At 37.0% G+C, this 26,574-nt stretch overlaps 1 protein-coding gene across 1 annotated transcript; it reads right to left on the reverse strand.

Moving 5' to 3' along the window:
- Positions 1-591: 591 nt before the first annotated feature.
- On the reverse strand, positions 592-20,285 carry LOC134856014 (putative uncharacterized protein DDB_G0277255; the record flags this gene model as incomplete). Its single annotated transcript, XM_063872387.1, has 10 exons — positions 20,017-20,285; positions 16,244-16,539; positions 15,841-15,951; positions 15,461-15,645; positions 9,269-9,540; positions 6,948-7,119; positions 6,542-6,704; positions 1,904-2,383; positions 1,409-1,634; positions 592-777 (listed from the first exon to the last, which is right to left on the reverse strand). Coding segments are annotated over exons 1-10 (2,282 nt in total), but the record flags the coding sequence as incomplete, so codon positions are not given.
- Between the last annotated feature and the right edge of the window lie 6,289 nt (positions 20,286-26,574).

Genomic DNA, 26,574 nt, shown 5'->3' on the forward strand with positions numbered 1-26,574 from the left:
ATGGAGCCCAATTATGTATAAATTATGAATTTTGAAAATTGAATATATTGAGTTGCAAAAAAAATTGTGCAAACTGTGTTAACTTAGTACTAATTGAATGTGAAATCACATTCTATCATAACCGTAAAGGTGTCACCAAAAGTGGCGCCAATATTTGCGATTTAGGTAGGAAATAAGAACAGCCGTACTACAACACTACGCTCTCTAAAGCTCGCAAGTGTAATCATAAACTATTTTTGAGTTAAGCAAAGCAATATTAGATAAATAAATTGATATCATATAAACCAAAACAAAAACCTTAAATCGGAAAAACGCTTGATCAAAATAAAATACCGCGCTGTAGTTGCAACTGAGCCGACAAAAAATCAGTGAACGATAAAAGCTGACAATGTTATTTCAAAATGATTTTTTTTTGGATTTTTCGAAAACAAACATTTCCTGGTCAGATTCGAGCTCCGGACCTTTGTCGCCCTATACATAGACGTTACCGCCATTTGCACTTTTGTTAAGGGAGAGTGTAATCTTCGTTCCGTAATTTTGCTGAGCTTCAAGTGAACAGAAAAAAAAAGACTGTAAAAAAAAACAATTTACCTGTGTTTTCTGAGGGTAGTGGCAGCGGCAGGCACAAGAGAGGAGGAGTTGTCTCGGTCTCTGTTGATGCTGTCATCTGCCCTGCTGTTCTCTCTTGTAGAACTCCTCGCTCGGGAGAAACCTCTCCCATTCGACTTCAGATCCGGTCTTGACAATCTATCCTTGCCCATGGGAGCTATCATCACACTAAAGCAATACACATATGTTACAACACAGCTTCACCTACACCAAAGATGCTTCGCCTACACCAAAAAGTAAAAGAAGTGAACAAATCCAAGGAAATGAAAAAAAACTGAAGGTTTTTAGGAAAAACTTCAACCTTTGAGTTTCAAAGCAAAAAATGAAAGGCCTTAAAGCGCTTGAACTTTCACGCAATAAATCTGGCACTTTTTAAATGAATTAACTCAAATTGAGAAAACTTGATCAATAGTTAAAGTTTTGATTCCGAAGGGAAATCTGAACATTAAAATCCACTTTCGAATATAGATCACGTTTTTATTGATCATTACACTTCCGCTGTTTGATAGTGGAGTTTGCTTCCTTTAGACAAATGAACTGAAACTGAAAGAAATGAAAAGTCACACTAAGAAATTTCGAATTTCGGCGTGAACAAGTACTGTTTTTTTTAAGTTAAAATTTGTTAACGCTGAAATTTCAATTTTCGCGGTTCGACTAAGTTTTGAATTTAAGTTCAGTTTATTCCCTTTGTTAATATCTTTAGCTTGAATATAGACTTGAATGGTCAACTCTGATGGGCCAATATAATTTTCTGTCATTTACCCTTCAGTTATGAGGGACTACCCCTTTCCTATTTCACCTGTTGTTGTTCACGTCTGTCTCATCTGTCTGATTGTGCATCTGTTCCAAGTCGGCCAGAGGTAGTCTCTGATGTTTTCCCCTTCTCACTTCACCACCATTCGTCACGTTGCTCTGCTGTTTACTTGTGTTCCCACTTGCAGATGATTGAGTTGTTGATTTGCGATTTACCGACTGATTTCTAGAGGTAAGTTTTGCTCTTGTATTGCTACGCGTGTTGGGGCCTCCTGAACAAACAATTCCCATTTTAATTTTCCAGATAGAGATAAATTAAACTTATAACTTATATGAGAATAACATGCTCACATTAGCCAAAAATTTAATTATCAAAAACTTAGTTTTCAAAGACATATTGGAAACTCGTAGATGATGTGGTCCGAACAATTAACGCAAAGCTTTCATCGTAGAAACATCAAATCAAAAAAAAATGTCTGTCTGTTTTTGATGGAACAAAACAAAATTCATAGAAATTAAACTCTGAACAAAATGAGCGTACCCAAACTGTTCGTGTTCTGACTCTCTGATGAGCTGGAGCGCTTATTCGCTACATTTCCACCACCCATTTTATCACTATGTTCTCTTTTGGCCGACATCTTCTGTGAATTGTGACTCTCACTATTGCCAACTGACTGTTTTTTCATCACCTTCACTACCACTGCATTGTTATTATGACTATTATTATAACTATTATTCGAGTCTTTCGTCTTCACTTGTGGGCTTTTGTGATCGCTTTGACTCGTGTTCTGATTGTGCGAGACGTGGTCTGTTCTGAGCATGGGTCTCACTGGTTGAACTGGCTTATCTGTCTGAGAGGGGGCCGTCGGCAGAGGTTGTTGTGGTTTATTATGGTTAGCATTAGTATTCTGACTGTGGTTTTGGTTTAATTGTAGACTGCTTCGGTCTAGTGAGCTGTCGGCTAAGGTGGAACTATCAGCCACAACCTCCCATCTATTGTCTTTCTGCACTACGAAATGCTCTACAATAAAATAATTCAAAAAAAATAACTATTTTTCTAAACATTTCTTCATTTTTGTATTGGTAAGAACAGTACAGTGGCAAACGAATAATTAGAGGGAAAAGTTTTTAAAAAGATTTCCGTATAGATAGTCGTAATCCTCCTTTTGGTGGCGTGTCACATAGCCGAACACTCAGAGATCCGAAAAAAAGGTTCCGGATAGCCGAACATTAAAATAAATATAGCCAGTAGTCAGCTGGAAAAAGTCAATGAGCGCAAGTAAACAGAAAAAACACCGACTTAATTTTTTAAAATCTCAACATTCGATATTCAAAAAAAAAAAATTATGCCCTTAGAGCTCTTTGAATTTCATGAACAACCTATGATTGGCACTTTTTCGATTAACTTAACCCAATTTGAGAAAACTGGATCAACACGTAAAATTGTTATTTCGATGGGAAATCTGAAAAACAAACGCTACTTTCAAAACTAGACGTCAACTTTCACTTTTTGCAGTTCGATAGCCATGTCTTATATCAAAAAAAAATTAACTGAACTTGAAAGAAATCACGTGAAACCCCAAAAAAGTAAATTTGAGCTGAGCCTGAACAAAACTCAAGACTTTTCCGAAAAAAAAACGAGGAATCGACTTTTAAACATGAACACAAAATCAGATTCACGCAGCATTGGCATTTTATGCAAGTTTTCAGCTTTTAACCATTTCTTTGGCTATCCGAAATTGCGGCTTTTTGGTTCTCATCCTCTCGTCTTTAACATTACAAAAATTCACATATGGAAAGAAAGAGAAAAGATGTTACATTTATCCAAAAAACTCTGATTCATTTCAACTTTGAGAACAAGATAAAATAGGGAAGCGACACGGAGAACATGCCACAGTATCAATAAGGTGTCCACATAGCACAATCCAGTAGCAGATGGGGGGCGGAAGCCCCCTCCTTCAGGGACTTGACCTACTGCCGACACAAAGTGTCCCCCTCAAAACTTTTCTAAAGGCCCCTTCGGTGCCAATCTATACTAATTTTGAGGGATGTGCGCGCGCCGAAAAAAACGCAATTTTTTGGTCGAAACTTTCCAACAAGTGCCTATAAACGCCTTTTTCCAAAAATTTGCCTGCGGCGCACTAAAATTCGTCCAATTTGGGTCTATTTATAGTGCTTTAGGAAAGCTCGGAAAATCAATATGGTCGACCTAAAAAAAAGGTCGTCAAAATTTTGGAATTTTTTTTGAAAATCCGCCCCCCCTCCCGCTCGAGAAATTCCTAGATCCGCGCCTGGAAAATCTCTTGGTTGTTTCAAACATAGCAAGCAGACAGATTTGGACACGAGACAATGAATGCAAAAAAAAACAGAAAATACTGACTCAAATTTCAAATTTTACTTTTCCGAAGTTTGTTGTAGATACAGAAGCGAAGCACAACTTGCGATAATCATAAAAAAGCATGTCGAAAAAAAATGTTGGAAGAAATAAGGTGAACTTAAATTTTCATATGTTTCGATGAAGGACACCTAAGGATCAACTAAAGCTGGAGATACGTCTTTGATATTTTTGAATTTGTTATACCGATGCGGGAAGAACTGCGTAATTTCGAAAAAAGGACTTCGACCAAAACCTTAATTGTTTCTCTAATAAAATAAGTGACAAGGGAAAATTTTTTTTTTTGAGATTTTCAAATTCTCTGACAAAAATAGGGAGTAGTCACTTCTGCATGAAAAATTTGATCGATCGCTTGTTTAGATTGAAATTAACATCTTTGAAATTTTCCAAAAAAAAAACGGTCGAAGTTCAAAAACTTGACTTTGCCAAGTCCGTTTAAAAACTTCTGCTTGAAGCAGCTCGTGGCCGGTAAAGAATAGGAGAGTCCAGAAATTGGTTTTCTCGATTAAAAAATTAACCTGAAATTTAGCACGGTAATTTTCGAGTGGAGTAAAAAAAACTTCGAAAAAACGGTCTAAGTTTCAAAACTTTCATTGGTTGAACGCAACAAATTTTTCCAAAAAATTTGGACCTAGCAAACTAGAAATGTCAGCTTCAAACAGCCTGTGGGGTCGATTAAACTTATGATATCAGATTTGAAAGGATAGTTAGAGAAAAGTCCAAAAAACGGTCAACAAATCAGAAAGTTGACATTTCCGAGAATTAAAGCTTTTTGCTTTAAAAAAAACGTATCCACTTATGCAGAAAAGATCTGTAAATTCGTTGAACCAAAACTGTAAATTCGTTGAACCAAAAATCCAGGATTGGTAGGGTAGTTCTCGTTGAACCAGAACTGTAAATTCGTTGAACCAAAAATCCAGGATTGGTAGGGTAGTTCTCGAGAAGTTTCAAAAACGTTCAAAAAATCAAAAATTTGTATTTTTCGAGGGGCACAGGTTTTTGTGACAATTTTTTTTGCGTAGTCGTGTATGCAAATGAGCTTTTCACAGCCCGTTCTTCGGATTAAATCTAAAATCTACGATATGAGAGACTCTTTTCGGTTAAAACTTGAAACACCGCTCAAAAATCAAAAGGACCGTAGCTTTTCCGAGGACAATAACTTTTTGTGAATAAAATGCGGCAGGCCGCTAATGCAGTAAATTTACGGTATGTTTGAGCGATAAAAGGAAGGATTTAAAATATCCCTGCAAAGCTTCACTGCATTAGCGGCCTGCCGCATTTTATTCACAAAAAGTTATTGTCCTCGGAAAAGCTACGGTCCTTTTGATTTTTGAGCGGTGTTTCAAGTTTTAACCGAAAAGAGTCTCTCATATCGTAGATTTTAGATTTAATCCGAAGAACGGGCTGTGAAAAGCTCATTTGCATACACGACTACGCAAAAAAAAATTGTCACAAAAACCTGTGCCCCTCGAAAAATACAAATTTTTGATTTTTTGAACGTTTTTGAAACTTCTCGAGAACTACCCTACCAATCCTGGATTTTTGGTTCAACGAATTTACAGTTCTGGTTCAACGAGAACTACCCTACCAATCCTGGATTTTTGGTTCAACGAATTTACAGTTTTGGTTCAACGAATTTACAGATCTTTTCTGCATAAGTGGATACGTTTTTTAGTAAATTTTCCAAAGCGTCTCAAAACAATAAAATAAAAAACCCAATCCCATTTACTTTCATAATACTGTTTTTAACAAACATGAATCCTGGGTAAACATGCCAAGCAACACATATGAAATTAGCAACTGAACAAAACTGAAGCGGAAACAAGGCCAGCAATCTTTGAGCAGACACCAGTTGAGCCGGAAAAACAACTGATTTTGTAAAATTAGAACCCAACTTGAGAAAACTGGATTAATAGGTAAAGTTAATATTCCGCTGGGAAATCTTAAAATAAATTCCACTTTCGAAACTAGAAATCGTTCAGGTTTTTCGCACCATTTCCACGTTCGTATTTGGAGAGTGCTATTCACGTCACTTTTAGCAGATGAATTTCAATCGAACTCAAAAGTGCATTAGACCTAAGTGCATCAATATTTTAAGAGTTTTGCCTAAAAAAACAAAAAAAAATCAGCAAGACCTATATATGAGTCTTCACTACGTTCATTACTCTGAAAAAACACCTCCGAAACTACCCTGTAGGAACTATCACACACGCAGTACTTAAATTTGAATTTCAACAAAGAGGCGAAGCTTCACTCAGCAAACATTATCGAGAACACGGCAAAAAGCAGCTCTATAATGTGCAAGTATAAATATGCCTCGAATTGGTAAAAACTCGGCTAAGTCTCGGATTCAATCTGCGACCTAGAGATTATGAGTCTCACACACTAACGACTCAGCCCCGGACGCTTAATTAATACAAACATCAGCCACAAATAAAGCAGAGAACAGATGCTATGAAATGCTAACGATCGTGATTATAGCAAAAATGCCACGAAATAAGTTAACAATTTTAGTGAACACTTTTATATGCGAGTTAGGTTAGGAAACAAGAAGGGTCGTACTAATACACTACGCTGCTCGCAAGTGTAATGAAACTGAGCATATAAGCTGCATAGTGATTGAACTGATTTTGTTAAACTGGTTGTTATACCGAAAAAAGTCTAACTCCGATTAGATAACGCTCGCTAATCTCAAGTGTAAACATATTAGGAAGTCTTTGCAACATATTTTAAGCTCCTGCGCAACACTATACTCGTTATACATTAAAGAGTCGGATTACTAACGTTTGGCACCCATCCTGTGGTTCGTGGAAGCGTCAGTCTGTTTGGTAGAATCCACTGACTGACCACCAGTAGCACTGCTGTTGTTCAAGTTCTGCTGCTGCTGCTGTTGTTGTTGTAGTCTCATGTGCGCACTGCCAGAATTGATTCTCTGCAGATATGAGACCTAAATGCACAAATCGCCAACTATGATACAGTATTTCATATTTACAGTCATATGAAATAGCTAGTGAATCCGCCTCTTACTCGAATTGTCGGCGGTTCGAAACCACCAGATCTATGTTTGTCCGAATCAATGATCAAAAAGGCTTGTTATCGACAACTGAGCTCGCATGTAGTGCTACAAACTGTCGTTATCACAGGATTATGATTTACAATAACAACATTTTCTCTAAGCAATATGAATCACCTTCTCGCCGGCTATTCGGCTCAAATCTGTCGTCGACGAAGTCAAATTAAGTGTATTCGTTGTATGATTGTGATCGCTCACTGGCTGTTGATTCTGATTGGCTGTCGAGGTCTGTCCTGTTCCGGAGCTGTTGTACCTGGGCGGCCTTGGTTGGGGTTGTACCATGGCGGCTCTGTTCTCAGCAAAAACAAAGTCAATTAGTAGATTCAAAGTAACCAAAAGGAGAGACTGTTGCTGCGCAAGTAGCACTGAATGTTCCAATTACTTTTGTAATTATAAAGAAAAACAAATAAAAACGAACAAAATTACCAACCTGGCTAAATTATTGTCTGAACAGCCCAGCCAAGTTTTTTTTGGAATCCAAATAACGATTAATATGGCTTTCAAATGATATCATACTATCTTTCCTCGGTGTAACCAAAATCAGAAAAAAAAACACCCTGCTCTATAGTTTTTTCGCACTTAGTGCGAAGAAACTACAAGTATTAATCCTACTTGCTAAACAAAATTAGGGATAAAAATCAAACTATGGTAAGCATATCGGAACACGATCTTTATTTAATTGTAAACTCAGACAGTTATAAACTAGGAAATATTAACTTACTAAGAGAAAGACTTCAATGAATTTTTTTCTCTCTTTTAAGCTTAAATAGCCTCAAATTTTGCACAATCTTTTCAGCTTACAAGATATGGCAATTTTTATGATTGTCTTAAGATTTTCAAAACTCTTTAAAAAGGAGAACATATAGGTATTTGTTATATGAGCTGGATTGTATGATAAATGGTAGCAAACAACACTCGTATAAGCTAATGTATTCAAATATCTAAATTAACAAGCATTTTCATACAATTCATGGCATAAGTTTTATTTTTTTTTCTAGAGGCGAAGCTTCGCCTCGCAAAAACTATCGATAACAAGACAAGAAGCAGCTCTATGAAGTGCAATAAGAAAAACTAGAAATACGCCTCGAATTAGTACTAACTCAGCTCCGTCTGCGACTCGAACCTGCGACCTTGAAACTAAGTCTCAAACTCTAACCACTTCGCCACGGACGCTTACATATGCTATGCAATTTCCAATGCTACAGTGACATTAGCAAATAAGTTAACACTTAATAAACACTTTTATTTGCGCGTTAGGTTAGAAAAAAAGAAGGTTCGTAATAATACACTAAGCTGATGGCTTGTGTAACTATATTTCTAATACTTCTTTTCTTTTCAGCCCAACTTAATTCACGATAGGTGTATAGTGAACATCGCTGTTGCCTTTTTCTATCATCCCCTGACATGAATTTACTAAGACAATAGTTTAAACACTTATTTGATAACTAAATATTTTGATATTTGTTGTATTAACGATAATGATTCGAAGAAATAAATTCTTTCTTGCTTTCTCCGACAAAGAAAGAACCAAAACGCTAAATTCTAAAAGATCTAATGTACATTACGCAGGGGCCAATTTAGAGAGGGGGAGGGGGACGTCCCTCCATTTAAGGATCCGACCCCTCGCCACCTAAAGAGTCCCCCTTTTTATTGGTACCATTTTACGAATTTGGAGTTCAAATTTTGACAACCCCTTCTTTTCTTTCTTACAAGGAAAAATAGCTCTTCAGACTTTTGATATTCTTCAACATAATGATAGAAAAGACACACGAGATGAGCGTGATTATGATTTAACTACATCGAGACCACTCAACTTACTGTCTTCTAGCAACCCAGCGTCTCTGGTTCAGAGAATCCACGAATATGCTAAATTCATTTAATCCAATTCGATCCTCAATATTGCAAGCTAGTAGCAATTTATAGCCCAATATAAGAAAATAGCCAGCATATGGCTGGAAAATTGTAACGAAACTGCTAATGAATGACACTTTTTTCCTAAATTATCTTACATAAAGAAAACTGGATCCATCCATTTTTTCATTCCGCTGAGAATTCTTAAATTAAAGCCCATTTTCGAAACTAGAAGTCATTCAGGTTTTCAGTGACCTTAACAGTTTTGGAACTTCATAGTCAAGTTTTAGGAAATGATTTTGAACTGAATTGAAAAGGAAATCAAAATTCAAATTTGAACGTGAATAAACTTAAGACTTTACCTAAAAAAGTTTTAAAAAATCATCACAATCTATGTAAATAAAAATCACTTCGTTTTTTTTCCACTTGAACATAGCGCCCAATGAACCAAGCATAAAAGCACTAAAAAAATTACGCCGGGAACGTATTGCAGAAAGTACTGCGGACCTGGAATGACTGAGAAAAACTATTTGCCAAAATCTAACTGGAGATTTTGACTTTTTTGTTATTGCACACCGGAAACTTACCGACTGTTGAACACTGAAACTCCTCTGGCGAAGTTTGAAGACTTCAAAGTGCCATTTTGTACTTTCGTTGTTCCATTCTGGCCAGCAGCAACACTCGATTCTGTTGAGTGGCTGGAGAAGACCCCGTCGTGTGAACTAGGAGGGGGCATGATTGGCACTGGTCGAAGAAAGGGGTTGGGCGAAGAGTTCACAACAGCAGCAACTGGTTTCGTCTTCATGGCTGAACTGCAGCTGCTGCTTGGTCGTTTTGGAGGATCAGGCTTCGCTGGAGTCTAAACGAAAAAAAAACTAGCCAACATATAATCAGAAACAAGTTACTGCGCTCGACAAATTAGAAACAAGGCCTAATTTTCATGGAGTTTTATCAACTTTCGTAGAACACTTCGAATCGCCAGTTCTCTTTGATTTTAAGATAATTATATGAATATCTGATTAATTCAAAAAATAACCTAATTTGAACAGAGGTGAAAGAGAGCTTCACGCCACTTGCGATATCACACTAAAAAGCACAGCGAAAATCCGAATTAAATTAAGACGAGAGCCACTGAATTGAAAAATTTGAATGTCGCACAAAAGAACGAAAGTTCAATTTGACGAAAGCGATGTCGCGAAACATTATTGCCAGTGTAATATTAGTATTGAAACAAAATTTAACATAGCCAACTGACATTTGGAAAAGAGTAATAAACGCAGGGTAACTCCAAAAAACTGACTTGTTTTTTGACAAACATTCAACTTTTGAATTTAGAAGAAAACATAGATGGCCTCAAAGCTCTTTGACGTTGAAGAACAATTTATGATTGCCACCTTTTTGATAAAATTAACCCAATTTGAGAAAAATGGATCGATAGGTAAAACTTTTATTTCACTGGGAAATCTGATAATTAATTTCCATTTTTGAAATCAGAAATTGATCACGTTTTTCGTGACCTTTAGATTTTTATTGTTCGATAGTTGGCCTTCTTTTTAACAAAAAAATGAAGCGAACAAAAAAATCAAAATTAAAACCTCGAAAAATCAAAATTGAGCGTGAACAAATTTTTTCCCGAAAAGCCAGCAAAAAATCACCAGTACCTATATAAGACTATTCACTTCGTTCATTACTCTTAATCAAGCAGTAACTAAGCAGGCAATATTTGTGCACGCAACCGTTCAGCCGAACAAAGATTGTCTCGAAAAATTTGATCCACGAAAGTTTTGAGATTCCAAGTTTCTATGCATAAAGCACAACCGCAATAAAATATTTGTCGCCTTTCAAAAGCTCTTATGAGGCAACTATATTGATGAAAACAAGGTAAACTCACAGCCTTTAAAGCACAAAAATAAAATTCATGATACACAAACGGTATAAATGCAAACTATTAAAATTAATCAAATTGAATTTCAATCACTGTATACAGAGCCACTAGACTTTTCGAAAAGTGTCAATGAACGCACAATAGAAAACAAAATTCAATTTTTTTCAAAAACATAGCCAATAGACTGTTGAAAAAAAGTAATGAGTCAATAAACAGAAGTTAACAGAAAAAAAAACAGACTTGTTTTTTGAGACACTTTCCAAGAAAAAAATAGATGGCCATAAAACTCTTTGAATTTCTAGAACAAAAAAGGATTGACTTTTTTTATAACATGAAGCCAATTTGAAAAAAAAAATGGATCAACAGAAAAATTTGTGTTTCGCTGATAACTCCAATAATTAAACTCCATTTTCGAAACTAGCAATCGATCACGTTTTTCGTGACCTTTACACTTTTGCTGTTCGATAGTGGAGTTTGCCTTCCTTTTAACAAACTAAAATTTGACTAAAATTTCAAAAAATGAACTAAAATTTCAAAAAACCAAAAGACAAATCACGAAACGGTAAATTTGAGCCTGATTAAACTTAAACACTTTCCTGAAAAAAAAAACGACTCTTAAAAACTTCAATTCTCGAATGTATAAAGGAAAATTAAATGCATTGAAAGCTCAAAAAATATTATTGAAACTTTTTTTATAACATGAAAGCGAGTTTTTCCGCTGAGAAAACTCAAAAACATACCCAAGTGACAGTAAGAAAAGAATAAAGGCAAGGAAACAACAAAAAAAAACTGATTTGTTTTGGGAAAACTCGAACTTTTGAATTTTCAAAGACATATAAAAGCCCTTAAAGCTCTATGAACAATAATGATAACCTAATTTCAAAAAACTTGATCAATAAGTAAAATTGTTATTCCGCCTGGAAACCAAATTAAATTTTACTTTCGAAACTAAAAGTTAACACGTTTTTTCGCGCCGTTTCCACGTTCGTTTTAGGAGCGTGCTACTTTCGGCAGATGAATTTCAATTGGACTCAAAACATGAACTCAAAATTAAACACAGAGACGAACCGAAGGTTCGCAACACTTGCGATACAATTATAACATTGTGTTACAACATGTTCAATAGAAAAAGTTGATATTCTGAAAAAAAACATTACTAGAAAAATCGAAAAAAGTTTCAAACCAAAATTCCATAACTTTGACTCGGATGAAGCTCAAAAACAGCCTCTGCAAGGATTGAGAATCAATGATCGAGCGGCAACCAAGACAAAAAAACTTGTGTGAACCCTCGGTAAGCCGAAAACAAACGAAACTTAAGCCATAAAAAATTTAAGCTATAAAATTAAAACATAAAAAAAAATTAAAATTATTCATAATCAGAGCTGGAAAATTTAGAACTACAGAACAATTTTCAATTACAAAAAAACTGTTTGAATCAAAAATAAAACAAGCAAAACTTATTTTGAAAAGAAACTGCTCGAAAAGCGCACTAGACAGCATAAATTGCATTAGGAAAAAAACGGAGAATCAACCGACAGATATTATGACGAAAACCAAAAGTTCGAGAAAAATCAACATGTTTTTTCAATTAACATTTTCGAAAAAATGAATTACAACCTGAAACGCACCAAGAAAAAATTTAATTTGAAATTTCCAGAAATTGAGCAAGCCTGAGCAGTTTACGAACTTAAAAGAAAATTTGTTTACGGGAAAAAAATCCAGTTCCCGAATATACATCACTTGCTCTCACAAATGGAAAAATCGACCGTTCAAACGCGAGAAATTAAATTTGAGAAAAAAAAACACTAAATCATCACGACCTACAGAAGAGTCCATATAACATTGTTCAAGTCAGAATAAAAGTCCAAGATTTGGGAAGAATACCGAGGAAACAAGCCAGTAAAAAAAAAATTCAATAAAACATTTCAAATAGAAAAAGTCTCCTGACCGGAATGGAAAAGAGCTTTCTATTTTCTACTTACTCAGCACTTACAAGTTCACTCAATGTAAGAAATTAGAATTGTGCGAACGAAGACACCATTCATTGAACTAAGTCCGTGAACTAAAATTCTCGGACACTGACCAATTCCCATTTAAGTAGACTCAACCGATATAAATAATTCTGCCAATGAAGACCACATTTCCGTACGACAAGCACAGAATGCTCCGACTAGATTGCAAGTTCCGCTCATTTTTTAAAATTTTGCAACAGCCAACTGACAGTTGGAAAAGAGTACTCAACGAAAGTTAACGCAAACAAAACACGGACTTGTTTTTTTGAAATACCTCCAATTTCGAATTCCAATGAAAAAAATGAGCTAAAACTTTTTGATCTTTTAGAACAATTTATGATTGACACTTTTTGATAAAATTAACCCAACTTGAAAAAAAAACTGGATCAAAAGAAAAGTTTTTTTTCGCTCGAAAATCTGATGATTAAATACCGTTTTCGAAACTAGAAGTCAAACTTTTTCGTTGCTCGATAGTGGAGTTTCCTTCCTTTCAACAAAAGAATTGAACTTATCTTAAAAAGGAATCAAAAGTCAAGCGGCGAAAAAACAAATTTGAGGGCGGACATTTCCTGATGAAATAAAAACAAAAGAAAATCATCACGACCTATCTTAGAGTCTTCACTGCGTTTATTGACTCCTAATAAATTTTCGGAAACGTTGTCCATCTTTTTGCTGGACAAAAAAAAGGTGAAAACCTTGATTAACAGAACACTTGATGTGTTTTCCGACCTTGAAATGAGGAGTCTCATTTCCTCGCATCTGCGCCACGGATCCTTGAAAGTAACTAAAACTAACCACTAATAAAGCAGCAACAGATGCCATAAATTATCAATGTTATGCCGCAAAAATGCCACCAAATATTAGTCAAAAGTCACACCGCAAAATATAACATGTTAGCGTAAAAAAAAACATAACAACCTAGAAAAGAGTTTTCACTACGTTCATTGACCTCAAATCAATAGTCAAACGGCAAAAAATTAAACTTCAGTGGAAACAAATTCAAAAACTTTTTGCACAAATAAAAATAAAAACCACACGATCTGAAAAGGTGATATATCACGCCGTTCATTATTACTGGGTGCTCGGCGGAATTGAACCCACTACCTTGTCGTCCCAAGCATGGACGTAATATTCACCCTAAACGGACAAAATGAGTACTGTGCCTTAATATACTACATAGGCGAGACGCTGCGCTTCGCAAACACGCCAAAAAACGTTTGTTGTCGGACTGCAACTGGTTACCTCGAGATTTGCGAAAAAAACTACCTCGATTCTCACGTCCTCGCATCTGTGCTACGGGCTCTTAAACGTCAGTTAACACTAGCCACAAAAGATGCAGCTACAGATGATAATACCGTGCCAAGGCTATGCAGCAAAAATGCCATCAAATATAAAAATCACTTGTGCTAAGCGCCGTATTGAATCTCTGAACAGTGCATAGTAGTCTCGCGTCCTTCCCAATTGTGCCCTTGTCACTTAAAAAATGAAAAACAATAGCCACAAATAAAGCAGAGAACAGATGCTATGAAATGTTGAGTTGAACTGAAAGAGGACATATATGCCATAGTGCATCCATAAATGCATTAAAAGTTATCAATGCACTTCTGAAGTTATTAGAGCATTTTAATACTTTTTCTAGAAAAAAAACAGCCAACTGAATATTGGAAAAAAGTAATGAACGCAAGTAAACATGAAAAAACGCTGACTTTCTTTAAAAAATCTCATCGAATTTCAAAGAAAAAATAGATGCCCTTTAGGCTCTTAGAATTTCAAGAAAAATATTTGAATGGCACTTTTTTTGATAAAATGAACCCAGCTAGAGAAAACTTGATCAATCGGTAAAGTTTTTATTCCGCTAGAAATCTAAAAATCAAATTCCACTTTCGAAACTAGAAATTGTTCACGTTTTTTTCGAAATCGTTCACGTTTTTTTCAACTCGTCGATGAATTTGTCCGAAAATGAAAAAGACATTTTTGGATTCCGCATCTCAACTAAAATTGCTTCAATGTGATAACTCACTCAATGCCTAACGGAGCATATTTGGGGTACCTAATTTTGTCTAAAAAAAATTCGTGCCACTGTCTAGAGTGGTCGGACAAAAATATCGCATGCGAAATGGCTTTCACGAAAAAAGTTCGGTGCAAACTTTGATTTTACGTGCAATGAATGAAGATGCTGCAAAGATGTCGAATTAAATGCTGCGCTTTTTACAAACCAATTGATTATTCAAACGAGCGCATCTCCTCTCTCTATTAACGGACGCCGACAAAGATCGATCATTGTTAATTCGTGCAGAATGCAGATTAACGAAGTGAGGACGCCTGCTCTCTTGTTTAGATTTGACACTGTATTTGTACCTGCAGGCGCCATCATCGACAGACACGTTATCAGGTGGAGGTGGTCTCTTTTTCCCACGCAATCCGTCCAAATAAACACTCAAATTCTGCTCTTCTCGTGGACTCTTATATAGAAGCACATTATTAACTCCAGTAAAAATATTGATTTTGTCGCCAAAAGAGAGCCATTAATTAAAAATAATAGATGAAGTTTAAGCTTGCCAGAAGCTTAGATTGGAAAAGTCAATATGATTCTTAACTTTCCGAGCTCCCTCTAATAAAAAAAGTCATCTTTTCGCCAATAAACTGAATCTTAACACTCCTACAGCATTCTGAAATCTGAACACATCGCATTCAATTCATAGGAAGCTAAATTCTAACCAAAAATGAGACCAAAAATGTTGATATTGACAATATACTTTTCAAAATACCCTTGCTAATCGCCAGATTAATCGATTTGTCACACGCAAAGGGGAGTAGCTTTTACTTCATTAGTACTATGGTTATCCAGCAAACAAATTTTCGCATTTAATAACCTCAATTACCTGTCGATGTAGAGCGTATGACACTGCCGCACTCTGGGGTCGTTGACCTTTGCCGACCTTTAGCAGCTGATTGTCACCCCCTGCATATCTGCTGTCCCATTCTACAAACTCCACCACCCCGTTCTCATTTGCCCCTCCAATTCTCGGCTGAGTTTCTTCTGTTCTGCCGTACTTGTTGTTTTTCCCTTCAAAAAAAACTGAACAATGAACACACAAAACTAATCAAAAAATATCAATTCGTCAATTGTGCACGCAAAATTGAAAATTCACACTACCTTGAACATAAATTTTTTTTAATTAGCAAGCAATTTTTTTTGGAAATAAGTAAGTTGATTTTCTTACTTCATTAGGTTTGTTTGAAGTTTTTGCCATTAGTATACCTGCATGTAAATGGGGCTCAAAGTAATGGAAACACTGCTGCTCTTCGCTTTTGATTGTCTTCTGTGTATCAGTCTCTTCTATGAAGCCATTTGTATGGTTTTTTAGATCTTCTGAAAATAACATTGCTTAGATCGATAGAAATTTTGAGGGTCAAACAACGCTTCCAATGAGTTCTTGAATTCTACTGGCAAAAATCACCATCCGAACCTTGTTTTATCAGTAACGTGAATTTGAATAAAATTTAGTCAGAAACCCCACTTTAGAGTAAAACCTTAAGCAATGAAGACACCATTTAATAGTCAGCCAACTGGACTCATATTTGTTATTATTTTATCAGCTAGCTATACTACTTGTTTTTTTTTCCATTTTTGAAAAAGAACAACTCATTGTGTATCATTGAACCTTCAACGTTGACATCCTTTGAGTGCTCGTCTCTGTGTGCATCACCATTCTGTAAATCCTGATTCAACTTCAGCTTGTAGGAAACACTCTCCAACTTATTGATGACGTCATTTGTCCCCCCTTCCAACTCTTTCCCTGATTTGCCATCTCTTACTGGGTTGAGACGCCCGGTGAATGTGAAGTACTGAGCAAGTGGTGTGTAGGAAGCAGAATCCGTGTGAACAACTGGCTGCGTCGCCACAGCTGATGCATACTGACTTTTCACCGGCACGTTTCTCGACGACATGTTTTTGAACCTACAGAAAGCAATCGTTACACAGAGGCAAAGCTGCATTTCTTCGCATAGAAAAGCAAAAAAAAACAGCAGATAGGCGCACTAAAATTTCAAGAAAACTTGACAAGGAATTTCAAACCAGCTACCGCTATTTCATAAATACATAACTTAACCACTGAAACTGCCCACGATTCACAACTTCGCATATACTTGCAATGTAAGCACCAGGTGATAAACACGTTATCGAATAGCAGGAAAATTTTAAAAAGCGAATTACGCTTCTTTGATGAAGCAGAAGTTAACTTGCACCTGTCCGCTTCACTCAATTTGCAAATTTTTTTGTATCCAATTTCAATGCTATCGTGTTTTTTTGCACTCATCCAAAAGTTGCATGCGGAATCAACGCGGTTTGACAAACTTTTTAGAGGTAAGATGTCAAAACAACAACACTGGTTCTAAAAGTGATCCACTTTATAGTAACTTAATTTTCAGACAGCAACTCGGAAGACAGCAACTCGGAAGAAAAAATGCGATCTGGCTCTTCTAGGTTTTTTATCAGAGGATCTGGATAAGAAACTGCTTTGAGGAGTTTTGGCTCTATACTCTTTCTAGAAACCCCTGGAATATATTCTTGATCTTGCGAGCATCCTGTGGAGCTTCAAATGGTCGAGAACCGGCACCTGAATGTGTCGGCCTTGGATCTACACTTAACCAAACGTTTTTATGTGTCTGGCCAATGTCGTAGAACGGGATCTCTATCATGATCAGCAGGGATCTCCATCATAACATCGCTGCTCGAGCTGGACCCTATGCGAATGTGCATGCCTGCAGATGCTTATGTACTGCTATATTCCTTTGGGGAGACGACAAGCATCTTCGACTGTTCTGGCTTCTACGGGAAAGATGAAATCGGCTGGCTTCATGAAATCGGATGCGGCAACATTAGCAGTGTCTCGATGTCCACGGATTGCTTGGTAGGAGTTGGAGGATACCCCGTAGATGACGTGGGTAGTTTCCACTTCTTGGGAGGGTCCTCAGGAGTGTACCTCCAGAAGAGCTGATGAACGCTGCGATCCTTGGAAGCCGATACATCTTGCTGATGTCCTCAGTCAAGGTAATCCCGAAGAATCGCAACCGTGTTAAGATTTGGAAAAAGTCCGGTTTGGAACAGGTTGCTTAGGACTGTGAAATGCCGGCGCCGAAGCGTTGAAGACTGCACGACTATCCGTTGTCGAGGAGGCCCGCTTCCAAAGTACATGATGAGGCATCACGTATCTTCCGACTGTAAGGAAGGAGTCCTGCTACGGTACCTCTTCCAGATGACCAGTCTTGATCATCTCTTCGAAGAAATTCACATACTGTTTCCGAGCCTCTCAATTCCTGGCACAATTCTGTTCGTTGAGGTAGAACCGACTCAAGTAGACTGCTGAAACAAAGCTGGAGCTTCTTGAAGACTTAACTCCTTTCTGGCACATTTGCATTTCGAAACATTTGGCAACTATAAACGCGATGATACTGCTGACATGCTTTGACGTTTAACTTCGGAAGTTATGGTGGTTCACGTCTTTTATAAGCAAGAAAGAGTTCTTTGACCTCTCGCTGAGGTCTGGACACACTGGACGCGAAACCCTTCAGAGATCTAACCCGATTAACCAAAACATCTAGCAAACCCCGTAACGAAGGACATACTGGCCCTGGATTATGAAGCGCCCATGCCTTCTGTGTGACTCTGTTTCTATCTTTGAGGATAAGAGATGATGCCACAAATTTATGTTAACGTCCCAACTCATGGCTGATATCGATTGGTTGGCTTCATTAAACGTGGAATACAAGATTCTAATTTGTATGACATTCTCTTTCTTGAACAATCGAAAACTTATGACCTAAGAAGCGTCCTTGAGATGAGACGATCATTCTTGTAAGTTCCTCCAGCAGTCGTCGGGCCACGCCATAGTTATCCTCAGTGGTAGGGAAAATTCTGGTGAGTCGTTCTGCAGACCACTTTACGCATCGCTTGATTTACACAAAATTCTGGCCTTTCGACAGCTTCGTGTTGTTGTGGACATGTCTTGAATTGGTCCATGAATGACAAACACAACTCGTATCTCCTGTCGAATTCAGGGAGTGAGATTGACCGCACTTTACGGACGACACTCATGGTTTGACTGGTGTTTACTGGATTGGACGCCTTCATTCGATCACGCTCTTGAAAAAGGAGATTCGTGATAATTGTCGCGAATAATCTCGTTTTTTATTATTAATCCCCGGCTCAGCTCCCACATTTCAACCTTGGACCTTTTAATCCGTGTGGAGAGAGATGTCATCCATTTTGCCGCATCAAGTCCAACCTTGGGCACGCGGAGGCCGCTGGGACCCCTCCGAACATGACCGAAGCGGGATTTCAAATCCCAGACCTTTGTGTTGAAGGTCGCCGCGCGTCTTCTCCACTCGGTCATGGCTATTCTCATCGTCTTGGATAACAGTTGGACCATGTTTTAAGTGATTTTGAGCCTCTGGAGATCATACAGTCCAAATCAACAGGATCGATTAGACTCAAAACGAACTTGTAATCAATTAGACTCAATGAGTGGGTTGAATGCATAGCAAGTATGCTGTGGAAATAGCACAGACAATTCCGACATTTTTGAACATGAATATTTTTGAAAAAAATGAATGGTTTTTATTACTTCGTTTTTTGTCCATGGTAGGATCAGATGATATGAATGAACACATATACTCTAGACATATCTGATAGAAATAGTAAATTAAGCATTTGCGACAACAATTTTTTTATAAATGAACAAAACGCTTAAGAAACCCAAATATTTATGAAATTTCTTAATGAATTAATTTTTTTTAAAAACATTACCAAGGCGCTGGAAGAAACTTTAAAAGTAATTCAAGGGAGTAAAAATAATAACCTCACGAGTCGGTACTCGAACCCTAGACCTTGTGTTTTGACTGCACGTGCTACACATCTAGCCTATATGAAAACAAGCCTTCGATAATAAAGCAAGGTCAATTACTCAGATCTGTAAGCAATGCTGTTTTCGGGATTCTAGTTCATGATAACAAGCTTTACTGAAACCACAAATTGTATCATCGACACCGAATACTTTGCCCAAATTTTTAAGTCCTGTTCTCTTATTACAGCGACTGCGACAATTAAAGTGTAAAATTTGTGATTGCTTTGAAAATTTGTTATTTAGTCCAAGGTCCTGGATTTGAAGGTTTATCTTCTGAACCTACTCGAGCACATATTTTAAAAGATAACGAGGCACTCAATGGAATTACCAATGAGAAGTCTCTTTTGTTTGAAAGTACATCGCCAAATTTCTTTCAATAGCATTGATAGGCTTATTTTCGCACTTTTTTGCAAAAAATAATCAGAAAAAGTTAACTTTCAATAATTGACTCAATTTAACTTGATGCGCTTTCAATGGTAGCCATATTACTTGAAAAGTATGATCCCGTAATTAATAGTATTTTTTATAATCACCTGTTAGCTGAAGATCTATCTCCTGATGTAACAGCTTTAAAATTAGAAGCTAAGGACTGACTGTTCAGCAAGAGGGGCCGTGATGACTTCTGTCGGAATACAAGAGTAGGCACTGGCTTCCTTGGTGCATGAGGATTACTGACATTTCCAGCATATGCACCATTCTTTTGAAATGTCGGTGAGGCCATCATAATCAACTATCAGCTATACAAATTGGATGCAATCAAATATAAATTTAGTTGACTTTGTTGACCATTCATGGTAATTTGCTATCTGGAAACACACAAAAAAAAACATATTTGGAACTGTCAGAAAAACGCTGCATGATTAGCTTGACACAGTTAATTGTTGTGATAAACTTATTAAATAGTTTCAGATACTTGAAATGTTTACCGGGGTAGCAATGGTTGCCCCGCGATAAAATGTCCGACAGAAGATATCACTTGCTCAAGACATCATCTTCAAAAAATCTCCTGATTGCGGATTCTCAAGCACGCCATCTTGATTTTCCAAATTTCAATATCTTGTCCCTACCTGGGGCCCGAATTGGTGCGGTCCAAAACTTCTTACCCGAGAAAGACAAATTCAACATCATCGCTCTGCTCATCGGCGGAAACGACGCCTTCAACGAAAAAGACCCCTCCAGTATACCTGCAGGCGACATTGCTGAAGAACTGTCGAAGCTAGCCGAGGAGCTGTGTGAACGAGCCAAAAAAGTTTTCGTCATCGGAATCCCTCATCGTAGTGAGAACCGAGCTCGATCTGCAAAAATAAACGAATTCCTAAGAAAGATAAAAGGAACTTGGAAGTTTGAGGAGTGAGTGAAAAAATCCACAGCTCATATCATTTGAAAACTGACGAAGTGCACCTCAGTGAAGAAGGTCTGAAGGGCATTAAAAGTATTCTCAAGAATAAAATCTTATACGATAAACATTCGAACATCTGCAATACAGAAGGACATCTGGTATATTACGAGTGTCGTTTCAAGAACTGTCAGTGCCCCTATTAACGTAAGTAGAAATAGTGAACCGCAGGCCTCCCCTTTTCGGGAACCACCAGGTTTGTCTATTTCTTCTTTTTCCCCTGAGTGAGCCACAGGCCTCCCCTTTTCGGGAACCACCAGGTTTAACTATTTTTCTATCCATAGTATAAGCAAAAATGGGCAAAAACTGCAAAACATGTAAAAGAGGCTTTGCCGGCAACGAGAAAACATACACTTGTGTCGCATGCAACGCTCAAATGCATTTGGAACCAACTTGTGTTGGGTTGTCTCTAGTGGCCATAAATGGAATAAAAGAACTAGGGCCGAATGTCATGTTGCTTTGTAATACTTGTGTGCAAAATAATGAACGAGACAACTTTATAAGATGCAAAACCCTGGCCAACATAGACGAGAAGCTCTCAAACATTGATGTAACTGAAAGCCTTAAAAGCATGGAAAGAAGACTTACCGATTTAGTAGATCAAAAAATTGGAAATGCAATGAAAACGACATGCGAGAAAGTGGAAAAAACTTATAGTGCCGTTGTAGCTGCTGAAACCACCACCCGGATAAATCAAGCTCAAACCACTCAACATGCTGCCAGATCTAACTCTGATCACAACATAAATCAAAGTTTTAGGATACAAGGGGTCAAAGAGGACCCTGAGAAAACAAAAGGAGAAAACCTTGTCCCAACAAATGACGAAGTAAACGAAATACTAGACATAATTGGAGTGAAGCCGAAAATAATAGAACTAAAACGACTGGGAAAATTTGATCGTAATCGAATGAAGCCAAGAACACTGCTGGTAACTGTACCTAGCGAACATGAAGCACGACTAGTACTAGCAAAAAGCCAAAAAAAGCGAGAAAAATTGGTCGAAAAAGAGGTCTACCTGCTACCAGCATTGACCAAAGAGAGTGCAATTAAAGAGAACGAAATCCTTAAGAAACGAAGACAACTACTAGATGAAGGCGTTCCTCGCGAAAAGCTGAAAATAAGGAATCTAGAATTGTTCAATGATGGTGTGAAAGTAACTATTGACACTGAAGTTCAGGAACCCCAGCATTGACTAGGATTCCTCAACATTCTGCAACTAAATACTAGAAGCCTAATCAACATAGAGAGAAGAACTAAGCTAGCAAATGCAATTGCAGTTGGAAATTTTAATGTCATATGCTTAAGCGAAACTTGGCTTAACAAGAATATTCAATCATCAGAGCTTTTTCTAAGTGAATATAACATCTATAGATCTGATAGAACTATTGTGAGTGGTAAAAACTGTCACGGAGGCAGCCTAATAGCTGTCAAGAATAGTCTAATTACCGAGGACTTATCCACCAAACATGACATTCCTGATTCATGTGTGCTATGTAGTATAAAACTTCATCAAACTGAAATGATAATTGGCTCATTCTACAATCCGCCAAAAAACAGTAATTACAGATACAAAGTGCATGAATTTGAACAACTGATCAAAGCCATTCCTAAAAACAAACCGCTTCTCTTATGTGGGGATTTAAATTTCCCAGAAACAAACTGGAACACCCTCACCAGTACTGACGAGGAAGAAAACCAAATACTGCAAATTTTTGAAAATGGACTCTTTAGGCAGGCGATAGATTTCCCAACATGTGTGAAGAACATACTAGACGTAGCCTTTTATCGGAATTGCTATACAAGTGCCGAACAAGATTTTAACGTTTCCAAGATTTATGACTGCTCAGATCACAATGCCATAATGTTGTCTATTGAATGCACGGTATCAGAGCCGAAACCATACTTGGAAAATTTTAGAAGTTTTGGAAATGCCGATTTTGAAGGAATAAACAATTTTATAAACGAGAACCCATTTGAACCAGTATGCCACACAAACATTAACAAAATGCATGAGGAGTACACCCAATATTTGGATGAAATCATTAAGAGTTTTGTGCCTCTCAGAACAAGACATAGGAAATCTTTCCACCTTGGATAACAAGTAGCACTTCAAATTTGATCAAAAAGTTACAAACAAAACGGCAATCATGTATACTCAAACCGACCAACTACAGAAGACAACAAGTTAAACTGTTTGAAAATTTAGTAACTGAATCATCGGAATTGGACAGGAAAAACTACCAAGAGGAATTGTTTAGAACACGAAACACTAATGTAATTTTTAAACACCTAAAGAACTTGAATAAACAAACAAGTCTTCCTAAGTTACTCATAAAAGATGAAGTTGAAAGCACAAATCCAAACGAACAAGTCAACATGCTAAACGACTTCTTTCATTCAGTTTTTAATACTAAAGAAAGTTTTAGTATTATAGATATTCAATTTGAAAATCCCTTGTTAACGAATTTTGATATATCGAAAAAGACAGTAAGTGACATTTTATCAACTCTGGACGTAACAAAGTCATGCGGCCCAAATGGGTTGCCACCTAGCTTTTTTCAGAAAACGAACCGCAATATATGCAAACCGATGAACAAACTTTTGAGAAATGTAAAACGCCTACGAAAAATACCTGATTCATGGAAAACAGCTGCAGTTACTCCTGTTCACAAAAAAGGTGACCGAAAAATGGTGAACAACTATCGACCAGTATCGCTATTAAATATTGACAGCAAAGTCCTTGAAAAATGTATATACAAAGACCTGTACCCTTACTTTGCCTGGTATTTGACGAAACATCAACACGGTTTTACTAAAGGTAGATCAGTTTTGACAAACATACTCTCTTTCCTGAAAGAAATATATGAAGCGCTTGACAATGACTCAAACGCAGAAATTGTAGCATTCTACACTGACTTTGCAAAAGCCTTTGATAAAGTTCCGCATTTTGATCTACTTAAGAAAGTTGCACTTATAGGAATAGGAGGCTGCATGTTAGAGGTACTCTATGACTATTTGAAAAACAGGAAACAGTTTGTACGAGTAGACAATATCAGCTCAAAAGTTTTAGAAGTCACTAGTGGTGTTCCCCAAGGATCACTTTTAGGACCACTGCTCTTTTGCATTTTTATTAACGACCTACCTGAAGTACTCAAATTCTCTGAACCATATATTTTTGCGGATGATCTTAAACTACTTTCCATCAAAAAAACATCAATTGAAATTCAAGAAGATCTGGACAAAATTCAGCAGTGGGTAACTGAAAACAAAATGGAATTAGCACTAGATAAATGTGCAAAAGTAAGTTTTAGGGGCGGAGACGCTAACTCTATGCTTTTTGGTGTAGTGCTTGGAACATCGATGGTTGTGAAAGATCTGGGAGTTTTTGTGTCGGGCGATTTAAGTTGGAAGGTACACATTGAAACAAGATTAAAGAAGGCAAACCAAGTACTGTACCTCCTGAGAAGAAACCTATCAGCAAAGATAAATACGTTTATAAAGTTAGGCCTGTATAAGTCACTAATACTCCCAGTGTTATTATACGGACTCTCATGTACACATATATCGAGGGGGGATCAATTGCAGTTGGAGCGATTTCAAAAGAAAGTAATCCGTTGGATCACTGGAAATAAAACGGGAATGTACATCAACGAACTACGCTTGCTAAACATTTTACCCCTGCCCATGTTCATCCAGCTAAATAACATCTTACTTCTTGCCAGTCTTGATTCTAATGAACGAAATGAAATAGTGTTAAACAGGCGAACCACACGGGCTAGAAATACAGAAATTTTTGAGATGCGAAAAGTGAGAACGGAAAAAGCGAGAAACGAATTTGTTTTCAGAACCAGTAGGATTGTAAATCGATTAGAACCATATATTCATTTTGATAAACGAATCGGCCTCAAGACGAGAATTTTAAACACGATGTGGAAATTTGTAAACGAGAGATTTTCAGAAATGACAACGTGCACGTGGCAATTATTCTGTGATTGTATCACGTGCAGAAACAAGTGGACATTGTTTTAGAGAAGACGCCGGGACCAAGAATCCCAACAGCAGTGCTGTGAATCCCCAACAACAACAACAACAACAACAACAGTAAATTCTTCATCATTGATACACTAGAGGACAAAATTAAGCGCAAATCCAGGATTTTACTCTTTAAAAAGCCTGTTTTCAATGTACATTTTAGACAACATTTCCTTCGAAATTCAGTAAAGTTTTTACATTGAGCACAAGCAAATGATCAGAGCTACAATCTATGAAAGTATCAATATTTGGTTTTAATGACTCACCAATGAAATCCGGGTCTGAAAAAGCCAGTTTTCCTCATCTGCACTAACTTTTGCTTCGTAGTGAAATCTTCCTTGAATAAGCGGAGTAAACGATTTGTTCATGCGACGTGAAATTTTCTCAGCGAGAACATGGAAACAATCAGTGTGGAAACTTTACCAAACTCAGTTGTTTGTTTCTTATTCACGCGAAGTAAAACCTTAGTGCAGATGAGGAAAACTGGCATTTTCAGACCCTAATTACATTGGTAAGTCATTGAAACCAAATATTGACACTTTTATAGATGGTAGCTCTGATCATTTGCTTGTGGTCAATGTAAAAACTTTACTGAATTTCAAAGGAAATTTTGTCCAAAATGTACCTTGAAAACAGGCATTTTACAGAGTAAAGTCCTGAATTTGCGCTTAATTTTGTCCAGTAGTGTATTTTGGTACGTCAATGCGGCATCTAAGGCTATACTCTGATGCAAGTGATTCCTGAGTTCTTCTTTCAACAAACAAGAGCTTTGTTGTTGGGTTTGCTTCAATTTCATAATTTATATGGTTGTATACTTCATTTTAAATATTGATTATCAATGAAAAAAGTTTTTCTCTTTCTTAAAAAAGACATTTTTTAGCATTTTTTTGACAAAAGTAATCAGAAGGTCAAAAGTATCATAGTAACCGAGGTTACAGTCAGGAGTCCCTTCATCGCGTATTCCAGTCAAAATCCTTAAAATTACAAGATATGGAAGTGATAATGATAAAAGAAGATGACAAGTGTTGATTTTCCGCCAAGCAACAAAATTTTTTCGGAGAGGTACAGGTAGGTTGCGGTACTAAACGAGGAGCAAAAATAGCTGCACAATCGTTTCGAAACCTAATTGAACGCGACGACGATCAAAAATGCTGCACTGTTCTTTCAAAACTATATTTTAAGAATGCCTTAACTTCTCTAAACAGAGAAACAATGCTTAATCATGTTTTTTCAAATCGCCCCCCCCCCCCCCCCAAATTGTATAATTACACCCATTGCGCGTAAAGCAAACCTAGTTACCTTTTTACGGAAACTCAATCATAATGTCTGAAGACGAAACTCAGCAAGGTGATCTTGAGGCACCACTCCTTCTGCAGAAACAATTCAAACGCTAGTCAAACAATTGGAGTCGAAATTTAACATCTGGTATTTAGATGATTGAAAATTAGCCGACGACTATAAGATAGTACTCCGACACTTTAACAGCATTCTGAAATCGGAAAAAACTCACTGCCTGAGCTTGAACACTGAGAAGTGCAAATTTTGTTTTCTGGGACCGACTAAGAGTGCACAGTACTATTCAATCTTAACACAACTTCAAAAAATATGCTCCAAAAAACAAATAAAAACAAAAGAAGAACTCCTCATTTTAGGATCTGCAATC

The sequence above is a fragment of the Symsagittifera roscoffensis genome, unplaced genomic scaffold (genome assembly GCF_963678635.1).
Source record: "Symsagittifera roscoffensis unplaced genomic scaffold, txSymRosc1.1 SCAFFOLD_387, whole genome shotgun sequence".
NCBI lineage: Eukaryota > Metazoa > Xenacoelomorpha > Acoela > Convolutidae > Symsagittifera > Symsagittifera roscoffensis.